The sequence below is a fragment of the Glycine soja genome, chromosome 12, assembly GCF_004193775.1.
Source record: "Glycine soja cultivar W05 chromosome 12, ASM419377v2, whole genome shotgun sequence".
Classification (NCBI taxonomy): domain Eukaryota; kingdom Viridiplantae; phylum Streptophyta; class Magnoliopsida; order Fabales; family Fabaceae; genus Glycine; species Glycine soja.
The window spans coordinates 5,414,208-5,435,599 of NC_041013.1; the positions used below are offsets into that span (position 1 = coordinate 5,414,208).

The window sequence follows — 21,392 nt, forward strand, 5'->3', positions numbered from 1 at the left end:
TCAAAACAGAATGATGATTTTTTTTCCACAACGAAATCAATTTCATTTTTTTCGATTTTGTTGTTACTCAATGAAATAAGATTTCATTGGTTTTGTTACACAATGAAGTTAAAATTTCATTGTCTAGTGCATTGTAACATTTTTTTAAGAAAAAAATATTAAATAGAAGTGTTTGTTGTATGTACTAGATTTACACTTTCCTTGTATTGTTATTTTTTGATCCCTTGCTTAACTGAATCATGATTTCATTGTGGAGTTTTTCCTTTATATTAAAATGTCTATGAAATAGTGATTCTTAAGATGGTGCAAGAATTTTGTATAAAGGAAATCTTGTGCACAATTCTCATATTTCTTGTTATACAACAAAATCACGATCTCATAGTACTATTACGAAATAAATAATTTTAAAATTTTGAAGAATGGAAGGACCAATAACAAAACATATTTGGGGCCAAGAGCAACTCCCATGTGGTAATAACTAACTAACGACCAGATCCGGTGTAGCTCAATCACATTTATCAGTCACGCTGACACTACCGTTGGATGGTTTTTCGTAAATCCACAACACCCTCGTGCCTTATCTCGTAAAATCCGCATCACTAACGTGCCAAAACCACAATGGTGGTTCCCGCTTGCCATCGTTTGAAATTGCGAACGAATTTGCAGAAGCACACACACTCACACTAACGGATCCAATCCATTTCACACCAAATTCAAAAGTACAACTAACACAAAAGAAAAGAAGTGATATCATATTATCATATTCATGGATTCTATTTCTAACCTTCCGCTCCTAGAGATGGCAGGCGAAGACGATTCGTTGCTCTTCGATGTTTCCGCAGCGTCCTCCACCGACGTTTTCTCTTGCTCCCCTCTCCTACCTCTCAGATCTAATCCTCCTCAATCCGGTTAGGGTTTTTCTATTTCGTTTTCTTTTTTGAATTTCTGGATAATTTGTGATGAGTAATTGTTGATTTGTGTAATGCACCTGCAGAAGGAAGAGAAGGTGGCGGTGCGGATTCCAGAAATCTGAGTTCCTCGGTTAGTGACAGCGCGAGCAAAGAGAACGCTGATTGGAACACACCGCAGAAGCTTAGCTTGGAGCCTCAGCAAATGAAGAAGAGGAAGAAGAAAGGAGGCGGTTACAATTTGCGCAAGAGCTTGGCATGGAATCGAGCTTTCTTTACCGAAGAAGGCATTCTCTTCTCTCCATTGCCCATTAATTAACTGTGAAAGATTGATTAACATTTAACACTAATTGTTATCCATTAATTAATTGATGGATTGATCCCGAACCCTACTTTTCAGGTGTTTTGAACCCGGTAGAGCTTTCTATGATAAGTGGCACTGCCACTCCCAAGGCAGGGTTGAATTTGGAAGTGATCCATGAAGAAGAGTGTGTTGGCAATTCAATAGAGTTGCAGGACATTGAAGAAAATTTGTTCATGCATTCATCCGATGCTGTTCCTGTTAAAGATAGAAAGATTGGCTTATCTCCAAAGCCTGCTGCATTAGCTAAAGCTTCTCCAGCCCCGGTTTCCAAAGTCGGTCTTTATATGCTCTTTGCGCAAATGATGATAGTTTATTGAAATTGAACTCTGTCTGATTTCTGTCACACATTACTTTGGATGCTTGTTTGTTAGGCAAAGAGGAAAGTGCTTACTGTCAATGACTCAGTTGGCAACAGATCTAAACGCAATGCTTGTCCTCCACGGATGCCAGTAGCTTCGTCCTCATATCCTTCCCATTGCTTGTTTAGGATAGATATTAAGTGGAGTGTCTTATATTATGCCTGTTCTATGGAATTGAGTTGTCTTGTGTTTCTTTATCTGTTGCATTATGGAAGAGTTTACCTTAACCCCTTTGCAAACTAAAAAAACCTGACACAGTAAAAGCGCCAAGTAAAGAATTGAAAGTTACTAGGATACCTGGTCCAAAATCAGATATTTCTGCAAGTGCAACAACTGCTAGGAGTGGAATGTTGATCACTGGTTCCTTGAAGAGAAATCAGAATGCTCGTCCTGGTTTGTTCTGCAACTTGTGTTTGTTTCTTTTTTTTATCCTAGGAACTTTGACAAGACTGAACAAAGAGAATCAAGAGATATAATTTCAAGTATCTTTATTGTACTCTTGCATAATACAACGTGAAAATGGATCATATAACAAATTTAATTTTGATTGAGGTTTGTAATCTCAATGAACTTCGCAAATACAGGTTTCTCTTGAGTAACCAACTATCAAATTCTAACCTTAACATGAGATGATTTTATTGGTAATATTTTGTTAATTTTGTTTCTCCTCTACAGCCACTAATCTTCAGAAGCAAGCTGTAGTAAAAGGCCTATCCAAAAATCCTAAAACTGTCCCAAGTAACCCAAAAGTTGGCCTGGCTGATAAATGTTCAGTTACTAGAACACTTGCCAAGCAGGCTAGGAAACATTTGGTAAGGAAGTCAAGAGTCTGTAATTTTTTAACATTGATCACTTGTTCCATCAAGTTTTCAATTCCTTTTATTTAACTATTAGGCACATGATTTGTCTCTTGAAATTGGTTGACTGCACAGGATAACTCTGTTTCAAAAACACATCTACCATCCAGAATGCATCAATCAGGAACTGAAGCAAATAAGGAGTCAGAAGCTTGTCTTCCACAAGGTGTTTCTGACATCAGTGAGAAAAAGCAACAGACACAGATTCAAACAACAAAATTGTCGGGCCTGCGTATGCCATCTCCCTCATTGGGATTCTTTTCTCTAGTATGTTGGTTGTGGTTGGTCCTTATTTCATATTTAGGGGCATGTATCAGTAAAATAATGCTCATATTCATGCTTGTTACTGCTTTTGCAGGAAAAAACTCCCAGTTCACATAGCCAATTACAGAAAAGCTCTAAACCTTGCAAACCTGATAGTAGTAACATTCCTAAATTACAGAATTTAGAAACAAATTCTGTTAATGAGGCAAGACTACCGCATGCACCTGGAATAAGGTCTCAAATTGTCAAAGGTGCAGCAAAGAATTGCACCAATGTATTAACCCTTTTAGATGTAAAGTCAGAACCAAGGATGCAAGTGGATAATAAGCAATTGGCTGGTGTAGAAGTGGAACATAGCTCTATGGGCTCTGAAAAAATAAGCAAGCAAGAAAAGGTTGAAAACAATCTTGAACATGTCAACATAAAATCTAAGGATCAAGGACAATTACATAGAAGCGATAATGCCTCTAGCATGGAGAATGTGATATTCCCTAGACATGAAAAGAAGCTTCTTTCAGTGAGTCAAACCCAAGAGCAGTCAGAGAAAGAGGCTGATCACCCTGACGTTTTGTCAAACGAGTATCAATCTGTATTTCAGGAATCACAGTCTATGGATAGTCATGGCATGCAGAGAAATTTACTAATGAAAGCTAGTATTTCAAATACTGTGCATAATGCCATGGGACAAGATGAAGATGAACAACTCAAACTGCTGGCTTGTGATGTTCTTACTTCCAATGAAAGTTTTGTGCTACAGGAAAATCATGATACTTCTTTTAAGGATAGTAGACTCTCTGAAGAGTTCAAGGAATACAATAGTGTCGAGACTGCACTTTTAAATTATAGTCTTGTTGATTTGAGTGAAACTGTTTTGGGGGGATCTATACAAGAAATCCCCCTTAAGAATACTGAACAGGTGAATGGTGATGCTACTGATTTTGTTACAAGTGGAGGAGATGCACAAGTGCATTTATTGAACGGGAATCTCTCAGTTGAGTGCAATGAAAGCACTGAAAGTAGTTTAGAGGCAGTTAATCAGCAGTTACAGGGGGAACAACTCAAGACTACAAGTGCTGGTATTGTAGGAGAAATTAGTTCATCAAAAGATGAATCACATGTAAATAGTTGTCAACTAGTTCATATGACAACCTTATCTTCCAAAGGTTCTCCTCAGAAGTCTATACCAGAAATCAACTGTCCTGCTGAAAGTGAACCAAAAGCCGAAATTGAAGACTGCCAGTTTCCAGTAGATGATCAATCAGGTTTCATTCTGACAAGACCAGTGTTGGAAGGATGTGAGAAGGTTATTGACCCAATAGCAATGCATGAGAGTTCTCAAGCATTTGAATTGGATACTTTAAGTGAAGATTGTGTGGCTGTTTCTGCACCTGCTTGCAACACTGTGGTAAGCAATGTTTCTCAGGAAAGCAAACCTTTTCAAGAGAATCTCCACTTTACTTCCCAACTATGTCCAATGGTAAAAGCTGATTTTGATTCGAGTAAAAATGAAATGTCAGCCAATAACTGCTGTACGATTTCTGAGTTGCAGCTTAAAGATGAGGATTCTTCTAAGGATGCTTCAATACACAATGATGTTTCGTTTGATATCCCTGGAAACTTTGAGCAACAAATTAGCAAGACCATATATTCTAAATCCAGCAAAATACTTTGTGAAGGTGAGAGTTTAGAGCTAAATCATGGTCACTTGCTTGATCAGGGTGAATTTTGTGAAGTATCTGCAGATTTCATTTCAAACACCAAAGATTCTATCATTATTGAAGCTGGAAAATCCTCTGGCTGTTTACAACATACACTACTGGCTCAGTTAGTCCAAGAAGTTGATCACAGTAACAGAGAGATTGAAGAATCTCATGTGGAAGATGCACAAGTACATTTGTTCAATGAAAATCCAGTGGCATACAACTGCAACTGTAAGCACTGCCTTCTTGTTACAAATGATAAGTTTCCATTGTCAGATAACAATAACATAAATGTAAATTCTCATCTTTCTGATTTTCATAGGCCTGGTGCTGTTGTTGGTGTAGGTTCGGAGAATGTTAATAACATACAACACTTAGATGGTGACAGGCTGCCCACAAGTATTGCTTCTTCTGAAGAAATCAAGAAAACAAATTTATCTGAGGGTGTCCTAGAAGGATGTGATATCCATACAAGTGATCACAATGCTTCCAATCATCATATTCAGGTTATGCCTGAAAACAAAGATGAAAATATTGATGTGGATGAAAGGGAAGAGCTTTTACGAATGGATGATTTAAAAGAAGGTTCTTCTGACATATTGCCATTAGTTGAAGTTCAACTCAATGACAACGTGATATCTTCTGAATCCAATTCTTCTATAGAAGTGAGCAAAGATTCTTTTACAGACATGGTTGCTTGGAAATCTGAGGAGCATTGTTCTTTGAGTGAAAGGTCAAACTTCCCGGCTTCAGATAATTTAACCTTCAACACAGGAATCCTGCAGGTCTGTGAAGTTAGTTCATCGAACACTAAAATATTTTCTGATGAAGCTGAAACTAATATCTTTGAGAAAATTGAATCTTAAAATTTTAATAATTATTCTTTTGGTATATTTTTGTTGCATGTTAGTCAAACTGTTTGTGTTGCATGTAGAAGTTGAATCAAAATGCCCCCCATGGAGATTGGCCGGAAACTGTTTCTGCAACTGCTTGCGACACTAAGGTAAACGATGTTACTCAAGAAAGCACACCTTTTCATGAGAATGTTGTACAAAATCTCCACTTTACAGCCCAACTATTTCCAATGGTAAAAGAAGATTTTAATTCCAGGGAAAATGATATATCAACTAATAACTGCTGTACCATTTCTGAGTTGCAGCTTAGAGATGATGGTTCTTCTAGGGATGCTTCAATGCACTATGATGGTCAATGTGATGTTACTGGAAACTTTGAGCAACAAACTAGCATGATTACATATTCTATAGCTAATGAAATGCTTTGTGAAGATGAGAGTTCAGTGCAAAATCATGATCACTTGGTTGATCAGATTGATTCTTCTGAAGTATCTGCAGATTTCATTTCAAACACCAAAGGTTCTATTGGTAATGGAGCTGAAACCCCCCCTGGCCATTTACAACATACACTATTGGCTCAGTTAGTACAAGAATTTGATCACACCAACAGAGAGATTGAAGAATCACATCTGGAAGTTGCACAAGTGCAGTCATTTGCTGAAAATCCAGTGACATACAACTGCAGCAGTAACCACCATCTTGCTGTTACTGATGATAAATTTCCATTGGCTGATAACAATAATATAAATGAAGATTTTCATCTTTCTGAGTTTCAAAGGCCTGGTGCTGTTGTTGGTGTAGATTCCCAGAATGTTGATAACATACTTATTGCTTCTTCTCAAGAAATCAAGAAAACAAATTTATCTGAGGGTGCATTAGAAGGATGTGATATCCATACAAGTGAGCAGAATGCTTCTAATCATCATATTCAGGCTATGCCTGAAAACAAAGAAGGAAATCTTGATGTGGATGAAAGGGAAGAGCTTTCGCAAATGGATGGTGCAAAAAAAGGTTCTTCAGACATATTGCCATTAGTTAAAGTTCAACTGAAAGGTTCCCAGAAGGTTGATAACATACTGAACTTGGATGTTGATTGGCTGCCCACAAATATTGCCTCTTCTGAAGAATTCAAGAAAAAAAAATTATCTGAGGGTGCATTAGAAGGATCCGATATCCATTCAAGTGAGCACAATGCTTCCGATCATCATATTCAGGCTATGCCTGAAAACAAAGATGAAACTCTTGATGTGGAAGAAAGAGCAGAGCTTTTGCAAATGGATGATGCGAAAAAAGGTTCTTCAGATATATTGCCATTAGTTGAAGTTCTACTCAATGATAATGTTGTATCTTCTAAATGCAATTTTTCTATAGAAGTGAGCAAAGTCTCTGTTACTGACGTAGTAACTTGGAAATCTGAGGAGCATTGTTCTTTGAGTGAAAGTTCAAACTTACCAGCTTTAGATGATCTAACCTTCAACACAAGAACCCCACAGGTCTGCGAAGTTAGTTCATTGAACAGTACAATTTTTTCAGATGAAGCTGAAACTAATAATATCTTTGAGAAATATGAGTTTCCAAATACAGACATGCAGCACCAGTCAAGTGGCAATATTTATTCTGCAGAAGACAGCAGCAAAATAATTTGTTTGTGAGTATCTCAGTTCTTGAAAATATTTGATCAATTACGCTTTGGCAATCCTTTCATTTGACAAATTGAGTGATATAATATTAATTTTTTGAATGGCAGGGAGGATTCTGCAACTAAAAGCAAGCAAGAAGTTCCTACTGTGAAGCCTCCACCAAATGCTGCTCCGTTTTCAGATGAATGGTTAGCTGCAATTGAAGCTGCTGGAGAGGTGAGTAAGATTTCTTGCTACACCTGCACATTTTTTATGACTGATTAATCATGCATGGCGTGTTGTTTCATGCCACTTCAGTGTTGAGTGTTGTTTTCCTGTTTGTATTGCATGTGAAAGTTGAATCAAATTTTTGTTAGACTTAGCTTCACTATATTATGCCATTAGTTCTTTGAAATGTGGTAGACTATCTTTTGATGTTAGATTCATCTTACACCTCGTGTTTACAGGAGATTTTAACGATGAAAAGCGGTGCTGTACAAAATTCTCCCCCTGACAAGCCTCAGCAAGAACCAGGTCCTTGGTCCCCGGTAGGTTCATTCTTCAGTATCTAATTCTGATTCAAATTATAAGCATAAAGCTCTAGCGTGAATAGTTGACTTTTTCTTCTTTAAATTGGATACTAAAGTATAAGATTTACACCTTACCTACGGATTCCCTCACCTGAATTGTGTTTACATAATAGATCAGTATCTCTCTTTTCACGGTTTAAATATTGGAAACCCCATCAATATTTATAAATAGGTTTAAATTTATTATTGATCCCTAATAAATACTTGATTTTGTGTTTGTTTTCTAATAAATTTTTGTTTTTCATTGAGTTCCTAATAAAATAACAATTTCATTTTTTGTTCTTGATATTTTATTTTAGTCCCTGATAAATTGATGAATTTCGTGTTTATTTCTTGATAAATTAGCAAATTTTGTTTTAGTCCCGACTAATAACAAATGAAAAAAAAATTATCAAGAAACAAATACAAAATTCGCTAATTTATCAGGAATTAAAAAAAATTCAAGTATTAGAAACAAAATTATTTTTTTATTAGAGACTCAATTACAAAACAAAAATTTATTAAGGAGTAAGCTTCAAATTCGAATATTTATTAGAGATAAAAACATATTTTAGTCTTGTAAATATTCATGGAAAGATGCGCACAAAATTTTGACCTAACGAAGTCACGTGAAAAATCTAACATGTGAGACATTTCCTACAAACAACACAACCTAAAAGAACTTATAAAATAAAAAGAGCAAGCATAAAGCAGCTATCCACTTCCACTGCTGCAGTGCCTGTGTCTTTGTAGTTTCAGAAAATATGAAAAATAAACAAGGAACAGACATCGTTTATTGTAGATGTTCCCTGGACCAGAATGGGAATATTCTCTATATTCATTTCATCCTCTTCGATGGTGATAGGGGCCAACCTCTGCCTGCTTTATTAAAATGGGATTTTTTGCAATCTATTTTGACGTGTCATCTCTCCAGAACTTAATCCTTCTTAACTTCAAAAGATGTAATTTGCATGAGAACAGCATTTGATATTGGTATTCCTGTGATTATCTTAACTTAAAAATGCCTTGCCAGCTTTACACCAATGTAACATTAAAATCTACCCAATCCTTTTTCCTTATCTTTGATGTCTTGATAATCAACTCAGTTTCGCTTTATTCTTCCTTATTGCTAACTATAATATTTTCTAGTTGAACATCTAAGAAGTTGCATTATTACTGTTACTTTCCCTATTTCGTTCGTTGTCTATGCTTTGCATTTGGACTATATATTATTCAGTATTTAATTTATTTGTTTCATTTTGGTTTTTGCAGGTGAGACGCAAGAATCAATCGATTGGACCCTTTGATTGTACCAAACACAATATCCAGCATTCCAGTTCAGAATGATATAAAACTGGGATTTAATCTTTATTAATCACTAACCATTTTTTCATTGCTTGAGCCAACCCTTCAACCGCTTCAAAAGTTAGAAGACGTTGTACGGAGCAAAGTGCTACGCATGTAGAATTAACAATTATGCCTTACTCTGAAGATGCTTAATAAATAATACACTTATTGCTCTCAAATTGTAAATGATATTTGTGTACTTGTTTTTACTTTATAGAATTCTAGTTTTAAAAGTTTCCCACAAGGTATAAGGTGAGACATATACTTTGGTGTCCTATAAACTCTAGGTTTTTCATCACATTTTCATGTTCCTGTGTTTGTTGTCCTTTTGTTAATGAAATTTGAAAGAAAAAAAAATGTCCTATCCATTTTTACTGTACAAAAAACAGAATCTTCACATGTTAAAGAATTTAATTTTTACAGGCTCGTAAAACTCACATTATTATTTAATGATATGCTACTAAAATATTTAATAAACTTGAACATTTTATGTACTGTTAAACTTATCAAATAATGTAACAACATATTAATTAATTACACAATAGCGCAAAATTCTTTTACATTGACATGCGTTTAAGTTAAACTATTTTGCTTCCCATGAACTTCACCCTTTTCCTTTCTTTCAAACAACCCGAGATTGAGAATTGTAAAAAAGCTTTCCTCCTTACCATGATAGATAAAGATATCAATGTTTTTTTTTATCGATAAATACCAATTTAGTAGAATGTTCATTTTTTTAACAGAAGATATGAATACATACCCTCAAGCCTTAAACCTTCTGTCTGCACATCTCGTGTATCCATTCCAAGTAGCATTTTTTTGTTGTGTTGACTTATCTGACGCGAGTATTACAGAAAACTATGAAAAGTCATGATGCATTCAATTTTCTGAACCATAAAGGAAGTACTTTTCTATAAAAAAAATGCTCACTGAATTCAAATCCACTATACAGATAATATAGCAGAAAATAACTAAAATCAAGGTAGCAATAAGTTACGATGCAAATAACATGAGCAACATACTTGATGAGTTACCCGAGAAAACAGTCACACAAAAAAATAAAAATAAGATTTCAATATCTTTTTAGTCCTTTAAATTTGGAATGTTTTTTTAAGTCCTCTGCATTAATGTTTGTTTTATTTAGTCCCTCAAACTTGAGGAATGATTTTTTTAGTCCCTCTCCCCATATGGCATTAGTGTGTGGCAAACAGGGAATATTGTTACATGTCACTTTACAACAATAAGCCGTCAGGGTTAAAAAAAATATATGGAAATTAATATAGTTACATGGCACTTTACAACAAAAGGGCGCTCATGAAGCCGTAATTGCACCTACCTAGTCACACAGATTGAATAAATTACCTAAGGGAGTTTGATTGGCAACAAGATTGAATTTTCATTCAACTTGATCGTTTCCTGCTTGTAAGCAGGGAACTTAAGTGATAAAAAAATTAAAAACGAATTATTATTTTTCCTTATATGCTTGCTTCAAGTCCTTGAGTCTTCTGCTTTAAGCATACTCAGGATTCAGTGCTAATGCTTCCCTGTAGATCATCTCTTTTATTTGCTCTTCATCCAATTGCTGTTGCTCAAAATCAAATGAGAATGGCTCCATGCAGATTGGTTCATCAGCTACATCATGCAGTTTTTCAAGGTATGGATGGGCTAGTGCTTCTTCAACTGCCAATATTTAAACAAAATAGAAATGAAAATTTGCCCAAATCTATTCTTTGTGTAGCTTTACTGATGCTAATGCAGATATCATCAATGTTCAAAGTGAAACCGAATGTTGCTTTATCTATCTACAGAAACATAAAAGAATGGGAAAAGTACCTGTAATTCTTTTGGTGGGATCAACTGTCAGCATTTTATCAACAAGATCAATGGCTGCGGGATGAACATGGGGGAAGACTTGAGCTAAAGGTTGGCGAGGATATTGAGGAAGTTGTCTGATATATCTTCTTGCATCTTCATTTTTCACTAACCCAAGGTCAGCCTCAGTTGGGGTGCCAAGAAGCTGTGGATAAGAGAAGAGGGATAAGTAAGCATGGAACCAGAATTACCATTTATAATTAAATTATTGGTTATATTCATGATATTAAATAACTTGAACTATATGATCATCAATGTTTTATATGAGCAGCTATGGGAGCATTTAATGCAATTTTTTACATCATGTTTAAATTTATATTTTCAATCTCACCTCTGTCAATAGGCGCATCTGATGCACATGGTCTTTGCCCGGAAACAGAGGCTTTTTATTCATAAGCTCCATAAAGATGCAACCAACAGACCACACATCTATAGCAGAGGTGTAATCAGAGGAGTTCAACAACAATTCGGGAGCTCTATACCATCTTGTGACTACATATTCTGTCATGAAGTCACTTTCCAAAGTCGGTCTCGCAAGACCAAAATCAATAATCTTTAAATCACAGTTTGAGTTTAGCAGCAGGTTGCTTGGTTTTAAATCTCTATGGATTACGTTTGCAGAATGTATATACTTAAGCCCACGAAGAATCTGGTACAAGAAGTACTGCAAGTACAAGAGCATCCAATCATCAGCAAAACAAAGTTCCAATGTGTAAACTTAATATTTATGATATAATTTTTTTTAAGAAAATAACAATTTGAGAGCACTCACTTGGCAGTGCTCCTCTGACAGATTTTGATTGGAGCGAATGATATGGTGAAGATCAGTATCCATGAGTTCAGTGGCTATGTAGACATCATTAAACTCTCTACGCAAGGGTGGAGGAATAACATCTCTCAAACCAATTACCTGTCAGGGAAACACATTTTAATCACAACGAAATAGACAACGGTGTGAACTCTTTTATTAATGTGGACTTGGCTAGCTTTAAACTACAGTGTAAACATTAAAGCCGTACCAACACAAGTACACAACCAACTTATTAAGCATAAGTTAAATTAAATTCAATGTTATGAATAGCAAAAGTTTATAACTAAATCCCAGTACCATGTCATCGTGTGTTCCACAAATTAGGAAGTCATGGTCAATTGGGAGATGTGACTTGACTCTATTAAGTCCCTAGCAAACGTGTCTCCACTCACCACATGTATTTTACTGGCATAGTAGCATTTTATGTTGCTACAACCTTTTCTAAAAAAGTTATATGAAAATTCACAACAGTTTTGGTTTTAATTTTAGAGAGCACTGATATTGTAAAGATTTTCTACATTATTATTCAATCATATAAAATGTGTCGTGTCTTATGTTTGTTGCTTTTTATAAAAATTATTTTAAAAATCATATAAAAAAAATTACTCTGACAGTGCTGCATGTATATTGGAATCTTAATTTTAACTGACTATTTCATGAAAATATATGTTACACTACGTGGCATAATCAAAACAGTGTATGAAAAAAATTTCCACCAAGCACGAATTGAATTTGTATCATATGATACGATATATCTAAAATAAGTCAAACTTAGCAAAGGAGAGATATCACTCACATTTTCATGATCCAAATGCCTAAGAAGCTTAATCTCACGAAGCGTACGCTTAGCGTCCATGTGATTGTCGAAAGCGTTCGCTATCTTCTTCACAGCCACCAGCTCGTTCGTCTCGGTATTCAACAGTGAGCTTCAAAAAGCACATCAACATATTCAGATTTCTCAAAAAAAAAAAAGTAAACGTTAAACAATAAACACTCAAGCACTAGCTAACAGATTAACATATCCACAATCAAATCCAATTCATCGAGGAACGAAAAACCGAATCAGAGAAACACACAACTTCTTAATTAAATCAATCGCGTTTTCAAAAAAAAAAAAACAAAATAAATCGAAGAAAACGAACGAATCAGTACCAAACGATTCCGTACGCGCCGCGTCCGATAGGCATGATCGGAGGACGGTACTTCGTCGTAACCTCGAAGAGGTTTCCAAATATGTTGTACTGAATGAACTGTCCGCCATGCGTCGGAACCGCCGCAAAATCGGCGACGCCGTTTGGATTAACTCCGGCCATCACTTTCTCTCTCTAGAAACCGTCAAAGTAAGAACGAGAAAGAAGACGAAGCCGATGGAGAAGTGGAAGGAAGAGGTTTTTAATTTAAATAGTGTCCGCAAGGAGCGAGTGAGTAAGTCACCGAGTCAGTGCGTGCGTGCGTGCCGGCGGGCATGTGAGTGATTCTTATTTTTCGCTCGGTCAACTCGGCCGAGTAAGTAAGCACGTTGAGTCTTCACTTCACACTCTTTCGGAGCAGGTGCCACGAAGAAGGTGTGAAAACGCGCGAGGGGGAAAAATTAACGAAACGAACCACACGCGCACACGTGTGACGCGTACGAAACCTAATCTGACGGCTCAGATCGTAGCCGCCTCTCATCTACGGAGCTCGTTCGTTCAATTATTTCAACAGCCATCAACCTTTTCTTTTCCTCTATGTGATTTATATGCTCGTCAAAGCCACCTCGTGTATTTTCTTAAACTAACGTGAGAGATAATAATGATAATAAATATAATAGAATGATGTTATTCTCCTGAGCCAGAAGAAAACTGAATAATTGAGTCAGAAGCGTGTTAGTATAATTGCAATTTTTGACTCAAGCATTCCTATGCCTATGCATAATATATAAAGCTATAAAATGATTCGATTCCTTTGTTTCGGCATTTGGACCCTTTCAGTCACCAAAATTAATAATTTTGGTAAAATTATTTTCGACTTGAGGATAATTATTTGCGCAAATAATTGATTAGGTTTATAAAGAAATTTATTTGTTAATCTCTAACTGACAACTACTTCTAATAACATCCCAGCTACGAAGTTTTTGAACAAATTATACTTGTACTTTTGAGCTATTTTTTAATTATATATAACAATACTCTTTTATTTCTTTCTACACTAAACCTCCTCCTCTGTATTTGAAAACCCTGAGGGTCATTTTCTTATATATTATTCTCTCCTTTCTTTTTACATGTCGTTTAATGTTATCTAAGAATATAAAAAAAAAAGATAATAATTTTTTTTTATTCTAATAAAATAATCATGAGGTTTCCTTTTTTACCATTTCTTCTTCTCACTTTATAATAAATACATATATAAAATAATTAAATATTAAAGGAGTAGAGGAAGGACTTAAGTAAAGGAAGAACTGACACAAACACTGGTAGCAGAGGAAGGACTTCGTTTGTGTTAATTGGCTGTGAAAGGAGTAGCAAGTATCGATGTAGGAAATAAGAATTTTTTAGAAGAGATACTTGGACTAGGAAATGTGGGTGTTCCTTCAAGCTTCGTGGCAAGCTAGTAGTTGGAGGACAAGACTGGATGGTGAAGTTGATCTGTGAGATTCATAATCATGAATTGGTCAAGTCATTAGTTGGACATTCATATGTCGGGCGATTGAGTAAAGTTGAAAAGACACTTATTGTTGATATGACGAAGTCAATGGTCAAACCAAGAAATATTTTGCTAACTCCGAAGGAGCACAATGTCAATAGTTGTACGACCATCAAACAAATATACAATGCAAGAAGTGCATACCGTTCTTCCATAAGAGGAAATGATACCGAAATACAACATCTAATGAAGCTTCTTGAACGGGATCAGTATATTCATTGACACAGATTAAAGGATGAAGGCGTGGTTCGTGATATCTTTTGGTGTCACCCTGATGCAGTGAAATTAGTCAACGCATATAATTTGGTGTTTTTCATAGACAGTTCTACAAAACAAACAGGTACAAACTCCTAGTGCTCGATTTTGTTGGAATGATACCAACTGAGATGACATTCTCTGTTGATTTTGCATATCTAAAGGGTGAACATCTTAATAATGTGGTTTGGGCTTTAGAATGCTTTCGAGGTTTATTTTTAAGACGTGATGTCCTCCCTAGAGTTATTGTGACTGACAAAGACCAAACATTGATAAATGCAATGAAAACTGTATTCTCTGAGTGTACAAATTTGTTGTGCAACTTTCACATAAACAAGAATGTGAAGACCAAATGTAAATCATTAATTGGTTAAAGAAATGCTTGGAAGTATGTCATGGATGCCTAGGGAACTCTTCTTGATTGTCCTTCGGAGCAATAGTTTGATGAGTGCCTAAAGAAGTTTGAAATGGTTTGTTCACCTTGGCCAATATTTGTTGACTATGTCAAGGATACATGGATAATCCCACACAAGAAAAAATTTGTTACCGCATGGACGAATAAGGTGATGCACTTAGGTAACACAAAAACAAACAGGTATGAAATTGTTCAATTATTTCTATTAACATTGATGAATTGATGGAACTTTATTATTGTATATGTTTATTGTTATTTGTGTATCTGAAATGTAAGGTTAAATCTGTTCATTGGGCTTTAAAAAAAGTGTTACAAAATAGCCTTAGAGACTTATGCAGTGTCTGAGATGCCATGAACAACATGATGACGCTACAGCACACGGAAATTAGAGCATCATTTGAAACAAGTACACATGTCGTTGGACATGTCTTCAAAAAAACCTTATACAAGAGGCTTCTTGGAATGGTTTCAAGGTATGCTTCATATGGAAGGTTGTAGTTTTTTTAATTTAACATTTTCAATAAATGTGCAGAGAGGCATGGTTGAGGCCCTGAGCATTTACAAGAAGTGCAAAGGTTACAGCTTAGACTACGTAGGATCAAGGAAGCTGGTTAGCTGGTTTTCAGCTTGAGAGAATCCAATTTTTGTTTGGTTAAGAACAATGCAATCAGAATCTTCACTAGGAACAAAGGTAGTGACTTTAAGATCAGTGGTTGTGTCCCATGAATTATAAGTTTTTCCCAATGATACACCTCCACTTCAGCTAGGTTCAGCTATGTGGCATCCGAGTGGCACCATTTATTTCTCTTATTGCTAACATAGTTTATCATTCTGTTATGTGGTTAATGATCTATTATACAACAATTTCAATAAATTTTGGACCATTAGAAATTGTTGTCTAAATTTAAGGGTTCTAATCTTTTTTAGGCACATGACAAGCACCATATGAGAAGTCCTTAAAAAAGATTATAGGATATGATAAGCACCATATGACAAGCAAAACTTAATAGTTTATGTTCAAAGTAAAGCTACAACCTAATAGTTTGTGTTCCTATTTTTAATTTATTATTCACTACCATACAAGATATAAATAAAGTAATAAACCACTAAAACCTTCAAAATATAAATTGACACCAACCAAAATATCTTAAACAAGCATTATACTTTCATACATAATACAATAAAAAGCCTTAAAACCAAATTTCAAACCAATATCTTAAACAACCATTATACAATATCATACTTCAGGCTAAAAGCCTCAAAATTAACCCTAAACCCTAATTAAAAACCATTTTTCATAAATTATAACCTAATTTCCACTCTTTAAAATTAAAAGACATTCTTGCGGATCAAGTTGATCCGCAAGATTTTTGCGGATCAACTTGATCCGTACCCCAAATACAATTGCGAGTCATCTACGTCTATTCACCTGCCGTTAACGCGAATCAACATACAACCTAGCAGATCAACTAAATCACTAGCAGATCAACCTAACTACCTTAGCGGATCAACCTAACTACAGCAGCGCAAAAGTAGAAGAAATGGAAATGACGCTTACCTCAACGGTGGATGGTGGCGAAGCTCTTCACAGGAACCTCCTCAATGCACCTCACTGCAACTCCACATCACTGCAAATGGCAATGCCCCGGAAGAAGAATACCAAAAGCGCGCAAGAAAATGAAAAGTTGGGTGAAGAAGAAGAAGAATATGAAAAGCGGGAGAGAGAAACTGAAGCGTTGGGTGAAGAAGAAGAAGAATACGAGAAGCAGGAGAGAGAAACTGAAGCACTGGGTGCACAAATGTTTTAAAAATAAGCCAAGGGTAATAAAGTCTAATAAAGTCTTTTTGCGTAAAGTGTTGGTTACACCAACAAAAATGCTGGTTGCACCTAGCTTCACCCCAAAACAACTTGGTCTCAACATGATCTCAACGACCCAAACAGCTGACCCATTTTTCATCGATTTCAACTTGACCCAAATCTTTTACTTTGGTCCGTACAACGTGGCACTTACAAGTGCTAATCCACTCAAGATTTGAATTAAACCCTCTTTACAACTTGGTTCGAAATCCGTACTTAGCTCCCTAGCACTTAACAAGACAATCAGCATTCATGCACTTGCTACCAGACGAAGGCCAGCGTGGGAAAGTTAGCAAGTTTCCCATTATGAGAATGAAAAAGTTGCTTTCAACCGTTGGATAAACTATTTGTTTAATCAAAGGTTAAGATTTTTTCATTATTTATTTTTCTCCCTTATCTACTTTGTGTTAGTAAATATTTGTTTATTGGGAGTATTTTTGTTTGCTTTATAATTGGTTTGTGAATATTTTTGTACACATTTCAATCCAGACTATTTAAAAAGCTAACAGTCCAACACAACCACACCGCATCATCACCACCAAAGCTCAACGGCAGCAACACCACCGCAACCCCAATGGCAGCGACAATGAAAAAGGCAAACTACGGCAATGAAACGATGACAACGGCAATACCACAGCACCAACTCCCTTCACATCCATAACCAACACTACAGCAACGACGGCAACAGCACCTCCACCACAACGACTCTCCTTTCCAAGGCAACGATGGCAACACCACCAACACCTACCCTTTCTCAGATCTGAAAATCACAAACCACCCTCCTTTCTCAAATAAAACAAAAAAAAAAACGCAACGACTTTTCTCAGATATGCAAAAAGAAATACGCAATCAACACAAGAAAACAGCAGGGGCATTGTCGACATGGATGATTTTTTTTAGGATGAAGCGCGCCAATCTAACGGTCCTAAATTTCTTTCGCCACAAACATTTGTCCAGTAATAATAGACAAATTACTAGTTATTACGGTAAATGGTCACATACTACAAAGCAATTAAACGGCAAGAACAACCACACGCACAAAATACGATAATTAAATCGGGAAAACGCAATAGCTATATATAGTCGGTAAGAACTAAAGATCGAGGCTAGGTCCGAAAGGGTAATAATATCGCAATCGCTGAACAATGTTATTTAACAAAAGGATCGACCACAAACAAAAACAACCCAACTCCAATCATCATCACCACGTCCAGCAAAATACATTCAAAAGCTATCTAAAAATTTGAGGAACCCACAGTGGCGCATTAGAAACCATGACCATAGAATTTATGAGAGAAATATTATGGGCACTGTGCCTCTCCAACAATCCCCAAAACGTTGCTTAGGCTTCAGCAAACCTGAGAGGCAACAGTCATGACACGAATCAGAACCACCCAATTAACAACGCAAAACATGTCAAGTAAAACGGAGAGAAAAGCTTCATAAAATCATGAATTTATAAATTATCAATGTAAGAAATATCAAGACTTACCCAAGCTCAGAAAGCTTTTGGTGAGCCTCAGCGTAATCAGCGAAGAAGGCATCTTCGTCCTGAAGTCATTACCAAATCAAATACATCAAGAAATGTTCTACATTCCAAAAATTCAATGTTATGCAAAATATTACGAAATACATACCGATGCATATTTCTCAACAAGAGGGCGGAACACAGGGTCAGACAAAAGTGCCTTGTCAGAAGGTAGCTGAAGGAGGCCTTCTTTCTCACCACTCAACAACTCCCTAAAACATTTTAGGACATAGATAAAGAGTTAGAATGAAAATTCCAACAAGTAAAAAAGAAGTGTTAATTTTTTTGCTGAGACGTAAAAATACTCACTTGAAGTATGAGTTGTCGAAAATAAGAGGATTAGAGGTCCAGGGACCCTCGAATCCAGAACGCTCCTTGTGCGCAGCTCCCTACAAAATACATTTGGCAAAATTACACCAGTAAAGCTACGAGTTTAGATATTACATTTTTTCCAATATAATAGCAGTATAATTTGACAATGTAGCTAAAACAAATAAATTTAAAATCATAACATACAATAGTGTGACCCCCAGACAGAGCAACGATATCTCGGTCACTAAGCCCCATAGCTTTGCCAAACACATCTCTCAAATGGTCAGAACCTGCAACAATCAGGAACAAACCCTAAGCAAAGCAATCCCTACCAATCACAAAATTCTTGAAACAAGTTTAGAGTACTGACCCTTAGTGGCATCGGGCAAGCGACCCTCTGGTGGTGGCTCAGGTTTGTCCTGATCAGAACAAACCACCACATTAGTTTCAAAAATGACAATCAATCATATCGCACAAAAAAGTTGCGACAGCAAAATAGTGCCCCGTAATTTTCTAAAATTGGGTGCAAAATAATAATACAAGCAACAAATATGCTGCAAAGTATCCAAAGCAACAATACATGCAATCAAAATTGGTAAGTATCCCAAGCAAATCTTGTAGAACAAATTGCGAGTTTTAGCTATTAACGGAATCTTGTGGAAAAAATGTTAGCTATTAAAGGAATTTTATGGGGGGAAATGCCACAGATTATACACCATGAGAATCCAAGGAAACAGATTCAGTGCAGTCAAAATAACGCATTCACACAGTCATACCAATGGATGGACATCTGACAAATCAGATAAATGCTTATAATAAATCAGATTTGTTGAAATAAAATATGAACGTGTTAAATGACTTAATGAGCCGTCTATCTTCATCAAACAGTTCTAAATTGTTAATGCGTGAATGAATAAAATTGAATGCAGGGAATCCGAATCCACAATTCAATAGCTCTACAACAACTACCGTTCACTACGAGCAAAACAAAATTCAGCATAAAAATTAAAAATACAATCAAATCAGTTTACAAAACATAGATTATCATGTATTATTATATACAATATAAAATTTAATCAAATCGAACAACGGACAGTAACAGTGTGAACTAAAAACTTGCAGTACGATACCTCTCTTCCAGGATGGAAGGGAACTTCAGGTCCACCGGTGACCTCAACGGCAACAACGCCAGCCAACTGCGTTAAACACAAACACAGAAATAAGCGCACAAGCACCAAAGACAAGTAACAACAAATTCTCAGATAAAAAAAACGAAAAAAAAAACGAAACAAATAAAAAATCATCACCTGGTAGAAATCGGCGTAGCTCAAAATAGGAAACTCCGCTTTGAGTGGCTCCAAAAGCCTAACAGCGATGTCAAGACCGTTGTTAGCGCCGTGAGCGAGTTCGGAGGGGTGCTTTATGGTTCCGAAGGGACCACCGGTCTTCGAGCTCACGTCGTAAGTTCCAGCAGAGTGCCATCTGCACACAAAACGTACCAAAACGTGTCAAAACGACAGTCAACAAACTCAGAGTCGTAAATAACAGTGATCTAAAGTTAAATGGAAAAAAAAAAACGTACGCCAAACGGAGCATTAGAGGAGCGCATCTCTTCTCAGCGATGAAGCCTATGAGCTTCTTCTTCGCCTTCTCAACGGCCTTCTGGTAATCAGCGCTCACGGTTGGGTAAGACTTTCCCATAGCTTAAGATTCTAAACAACAAAAAAAGGTTAAAATGCAGATCGTGAAGTTAGAGTAATGGATTTCGGAGAATGCAGCGAAGCGAAACGAACCTTGGAAACTGAGAGAGAGGAAATGGAAATGGAGATATGATAACCCTAGAGGCACGAGCAGAGCACAAGCCAACAATGAAGAAAGTGTGGGAGGGGGAAGGTAGATATAACGGGGAGAAGCGGAGAAAGTTCTAGTAGGTGATCATGGACCGTTGGATTGTTATCATGCGGTTTTTGTTGATTTGGGAAATTGACGGATGGGATAGGTTTGCACGTGTAAATTGCACGGTGGGGTAGGTGAGGAAAGGCTTTATGACTGACCAGTGAGGAGAAAGAGAAACAAAGGATGGGATTGTAAAAGGCAACAATGGATTATTGTTATCGAAGAGAGTGAGAACGGATTTGGTGGCGTTAAGCCATAAGCCCATTTGACTATTATAATTTGAGGGTGAAATGACGAAGTTGCCCTCGTTGACGGGATTAGTACATTCGCTGTGTTGGGTTGTGTGATCGCGCTTTCGTACCATACTGACAGCCATGTTTTGGAGCGGCTAGGGATAATAATAATAATAGATTAAATTACTTATTTATTTTTGTTATGATTCTTATTTTTTTTAGTCGCTGTAAATTAAAAGTGATGTTTTAAATTTCTAATTCTTTAGTTTTAAAAGAAATTTTTTAGTCTTTATAATTTTATGATTCTTTCTTTTTAGTCTTTATAATTTTTAAATTATAAAAATTAAAAAAGAATTAAAATATAAATTATAAAGACTAAAGATAATTAAAATCTAAATTATAGTGATTAAAAAAATCATTTTTAAATTAAAAGAACTAAAAAAATAATAATCATAAAATTATAAGGACTAAATGAGTAATTTAATCATAATAATATTATGTTTATATCGAATTTTATTTTAGGTTTTTAATAAAAAAAATTGTTATTTTCGATCTCTTATTTATTGTAATTTTTGTCTTCATTAATGATTTTTATCATTCAAATTAATATTTTTAATATTATTAATGATTATGAAGATATCACTTAACTCAAAACAGAAATTTTAAATAAAAATTTTAATATACCATGA

General features: G+C 35.8%; 3 protein-coding genes across 5 annotated transcripts; 1 reads left to right on the forward strand and 2 right to left on the reverse strand.

The window, feature by feature from the left end:
- The first annotated feature begins 517 nt into the window (after window positions 1–517).
- Window positions 518–9,209, forward strand: LOC114379690. Of its 3 annotated transcripts, none has more exons than XR_003659558.1 (14): window positions 518–908; window positions 995–1,195; window positions 1,309–1,544; window positions 1,644–1,735; window positions 1,870–2,024; window positions 2,307–2,443; window positions 2,564–2,755; window positions 2,847–4,683; window positions 4,798–5,237; window positions 5,387–5,455; window positions 5,612–6,799; window positions 6,891–6,954; window positions 7,054–7,162; window positions 7,393–7,425. XR_003659558.1 is itself a non-coding variant. In XM_028338379.1 (14 exons), the coding sequence occupies exons 1-14, from the start codon at window positions 767–769 to the stop codon at window positions 8,839–8,841; spliced, it is 5,106 nt and encodes a 1,701-aa protein (XP_028194180.1). In that variant the 5' UTR covers window positions 526–766; the 3' UTR covers window positions 8,842–9,209. The 3 variants fall into 3 exon arrangements, 2 of the variants coding, with proteins under 2 accessions (XP_028194180.1, XP_028194179.1); XM_028338379.1 differs by adding an exon at window positions 8,767–9,209 and having other exon boundaries at window positions 526–908; window positions 5,390–5,455; window positions 5,612–6,954; window positions 7,393–7,473; XM_028338378.1 differs by adding an exon at window positions 8,767–9,209 and having other exon boundaries at window positions 527–908; window positions 5,612–6,954; window positions 7,393–7,473.
- Window positions 9,210–10,040: 831 nt separating this feature from the next.
- On the reverse strand, window positions 10,041–13,084 carry LOC114379691 (mitogen-activated protein kinase 3-like). Its single transcript, XM_028338380.1, has 6 exons — window positions 12,677–13,084; window positions 12,321–12,450; window positions 11,486–11,623; window positions 11,045–11,377; window positions 10,675–10,858; window positions 10,041–10,521 (listed from the first exon to the last, which is right to left on the reverse strand). The coding sequence occupies exons 1-6, from the start codon at window positions 12,835–12,837 to the stop codon at window positions 10,352–10,354; spliced, it is 1,116 nt and encodes a 371-aa protein (XP_028194181.1). The 5' UTR covers window positions 12,838–13,084; the 3' UTR covers window positions 10,041–10,351.
- Window positions 13,085–17,785: 4,701 nt separating this feature from the next.
- Window positions 17,786–20,528, reverse strand: LOC114379910 (L-ascorbate peroxidase, cytosolic-like). Its single transcript, XM_028338730.1, has 10 exons — window positions 20,368–20,528; window positions 20,157–20,286; window positions 19,882–20,056; window positions 19,705–19,770; window positions 18,945–18,993; window positions 18,779–18,864; window positions 18,572–18,651; window positions 18,372–18,474; window positions 18,227–18,285; window positions 17,786–18,092 (listed from the first exon to the last, which is right to left on the reverse strand). Exons 2-10 carry the CDS (start codon window positions 20,273–20,275, stop codon window positions 18,077–18,079), a joined length of 753 nt encoding a protein of 250 aa, XP_028194531.1. The 5' UTR covers window positions 20,276–20,286; window positions 20,368–20,528; the 3' UTR covers window positions 17,786–18,076.
- Window positions 20,529–21,392: the final 864 nt, after the last annotated feature.

Bases quoted from the DNA above. Each gene is read 5' to 3' on its own strand.
- LOC114379690 (XM_028338378.1), top strand. From the start codon at position 767: ATGGATTCTATTTCTAACCTTCCGCTCCTAGAGATGGCAGGCGAAGAC. The intron at 1,545-1,643 runs GTCGGTCTTTAT...CTTGTTTGTTAG, and splicing joins CTCCAGCCCCGGTTTCCAAA to GCAAAGAGGAAAGTGCTTAC. The intron at 7,163-7,392 runs GTGAGTAAGATT...TCGTGTTTACAG, and splicing joins CAATTGAAGCTGCTGGAGAG to GAGATTTTAACGATGAAAAG.
- LOC114379910 (XM_028338730.1), bottom strand. From the start codon at position 20,275: ATGGGAAAGTCTTACCCAACCGTGAGCGCTGATTACCAGAAGGCCGTT. The intron at 19,771-19,881 runs GTGATGATTTTT...TGTTTAACGCAG, and splicing joins GCTACGCCGATTTCTACCAG to TTGGCTGGCGTTGTTGCCGT. The intron at 18,865-18,944 runs GTCAGTACTCTA...TGATTGTTGCAG, and splicing joins CTTGCCCGATGCCACTAAGG to GTTCTGACCATTTGAGAGAT.
- LOC114379691 (XM_028338380.1), bottom strand. From the start codon at position 12,837: ATGGCCGGAGTTAATCCAAACGGCGTCGCCGATTTTGCGGCGGTTCCG. The intron at 12,451-12,676 runs GTACTGATTCGT...TGCTTTTTGAAG, and splicing joins GGCGCGTACGGAATCGTTTG to CTCACTGTTGAATACCGAGA. The intron at 11,378-11,485 runs GTGAGTGCTCTC...TTGTACTTGCAG, and splicing joins TGTCAGAGGAGCACTGCCAA to TACTTCTTGTACCAGATTCT.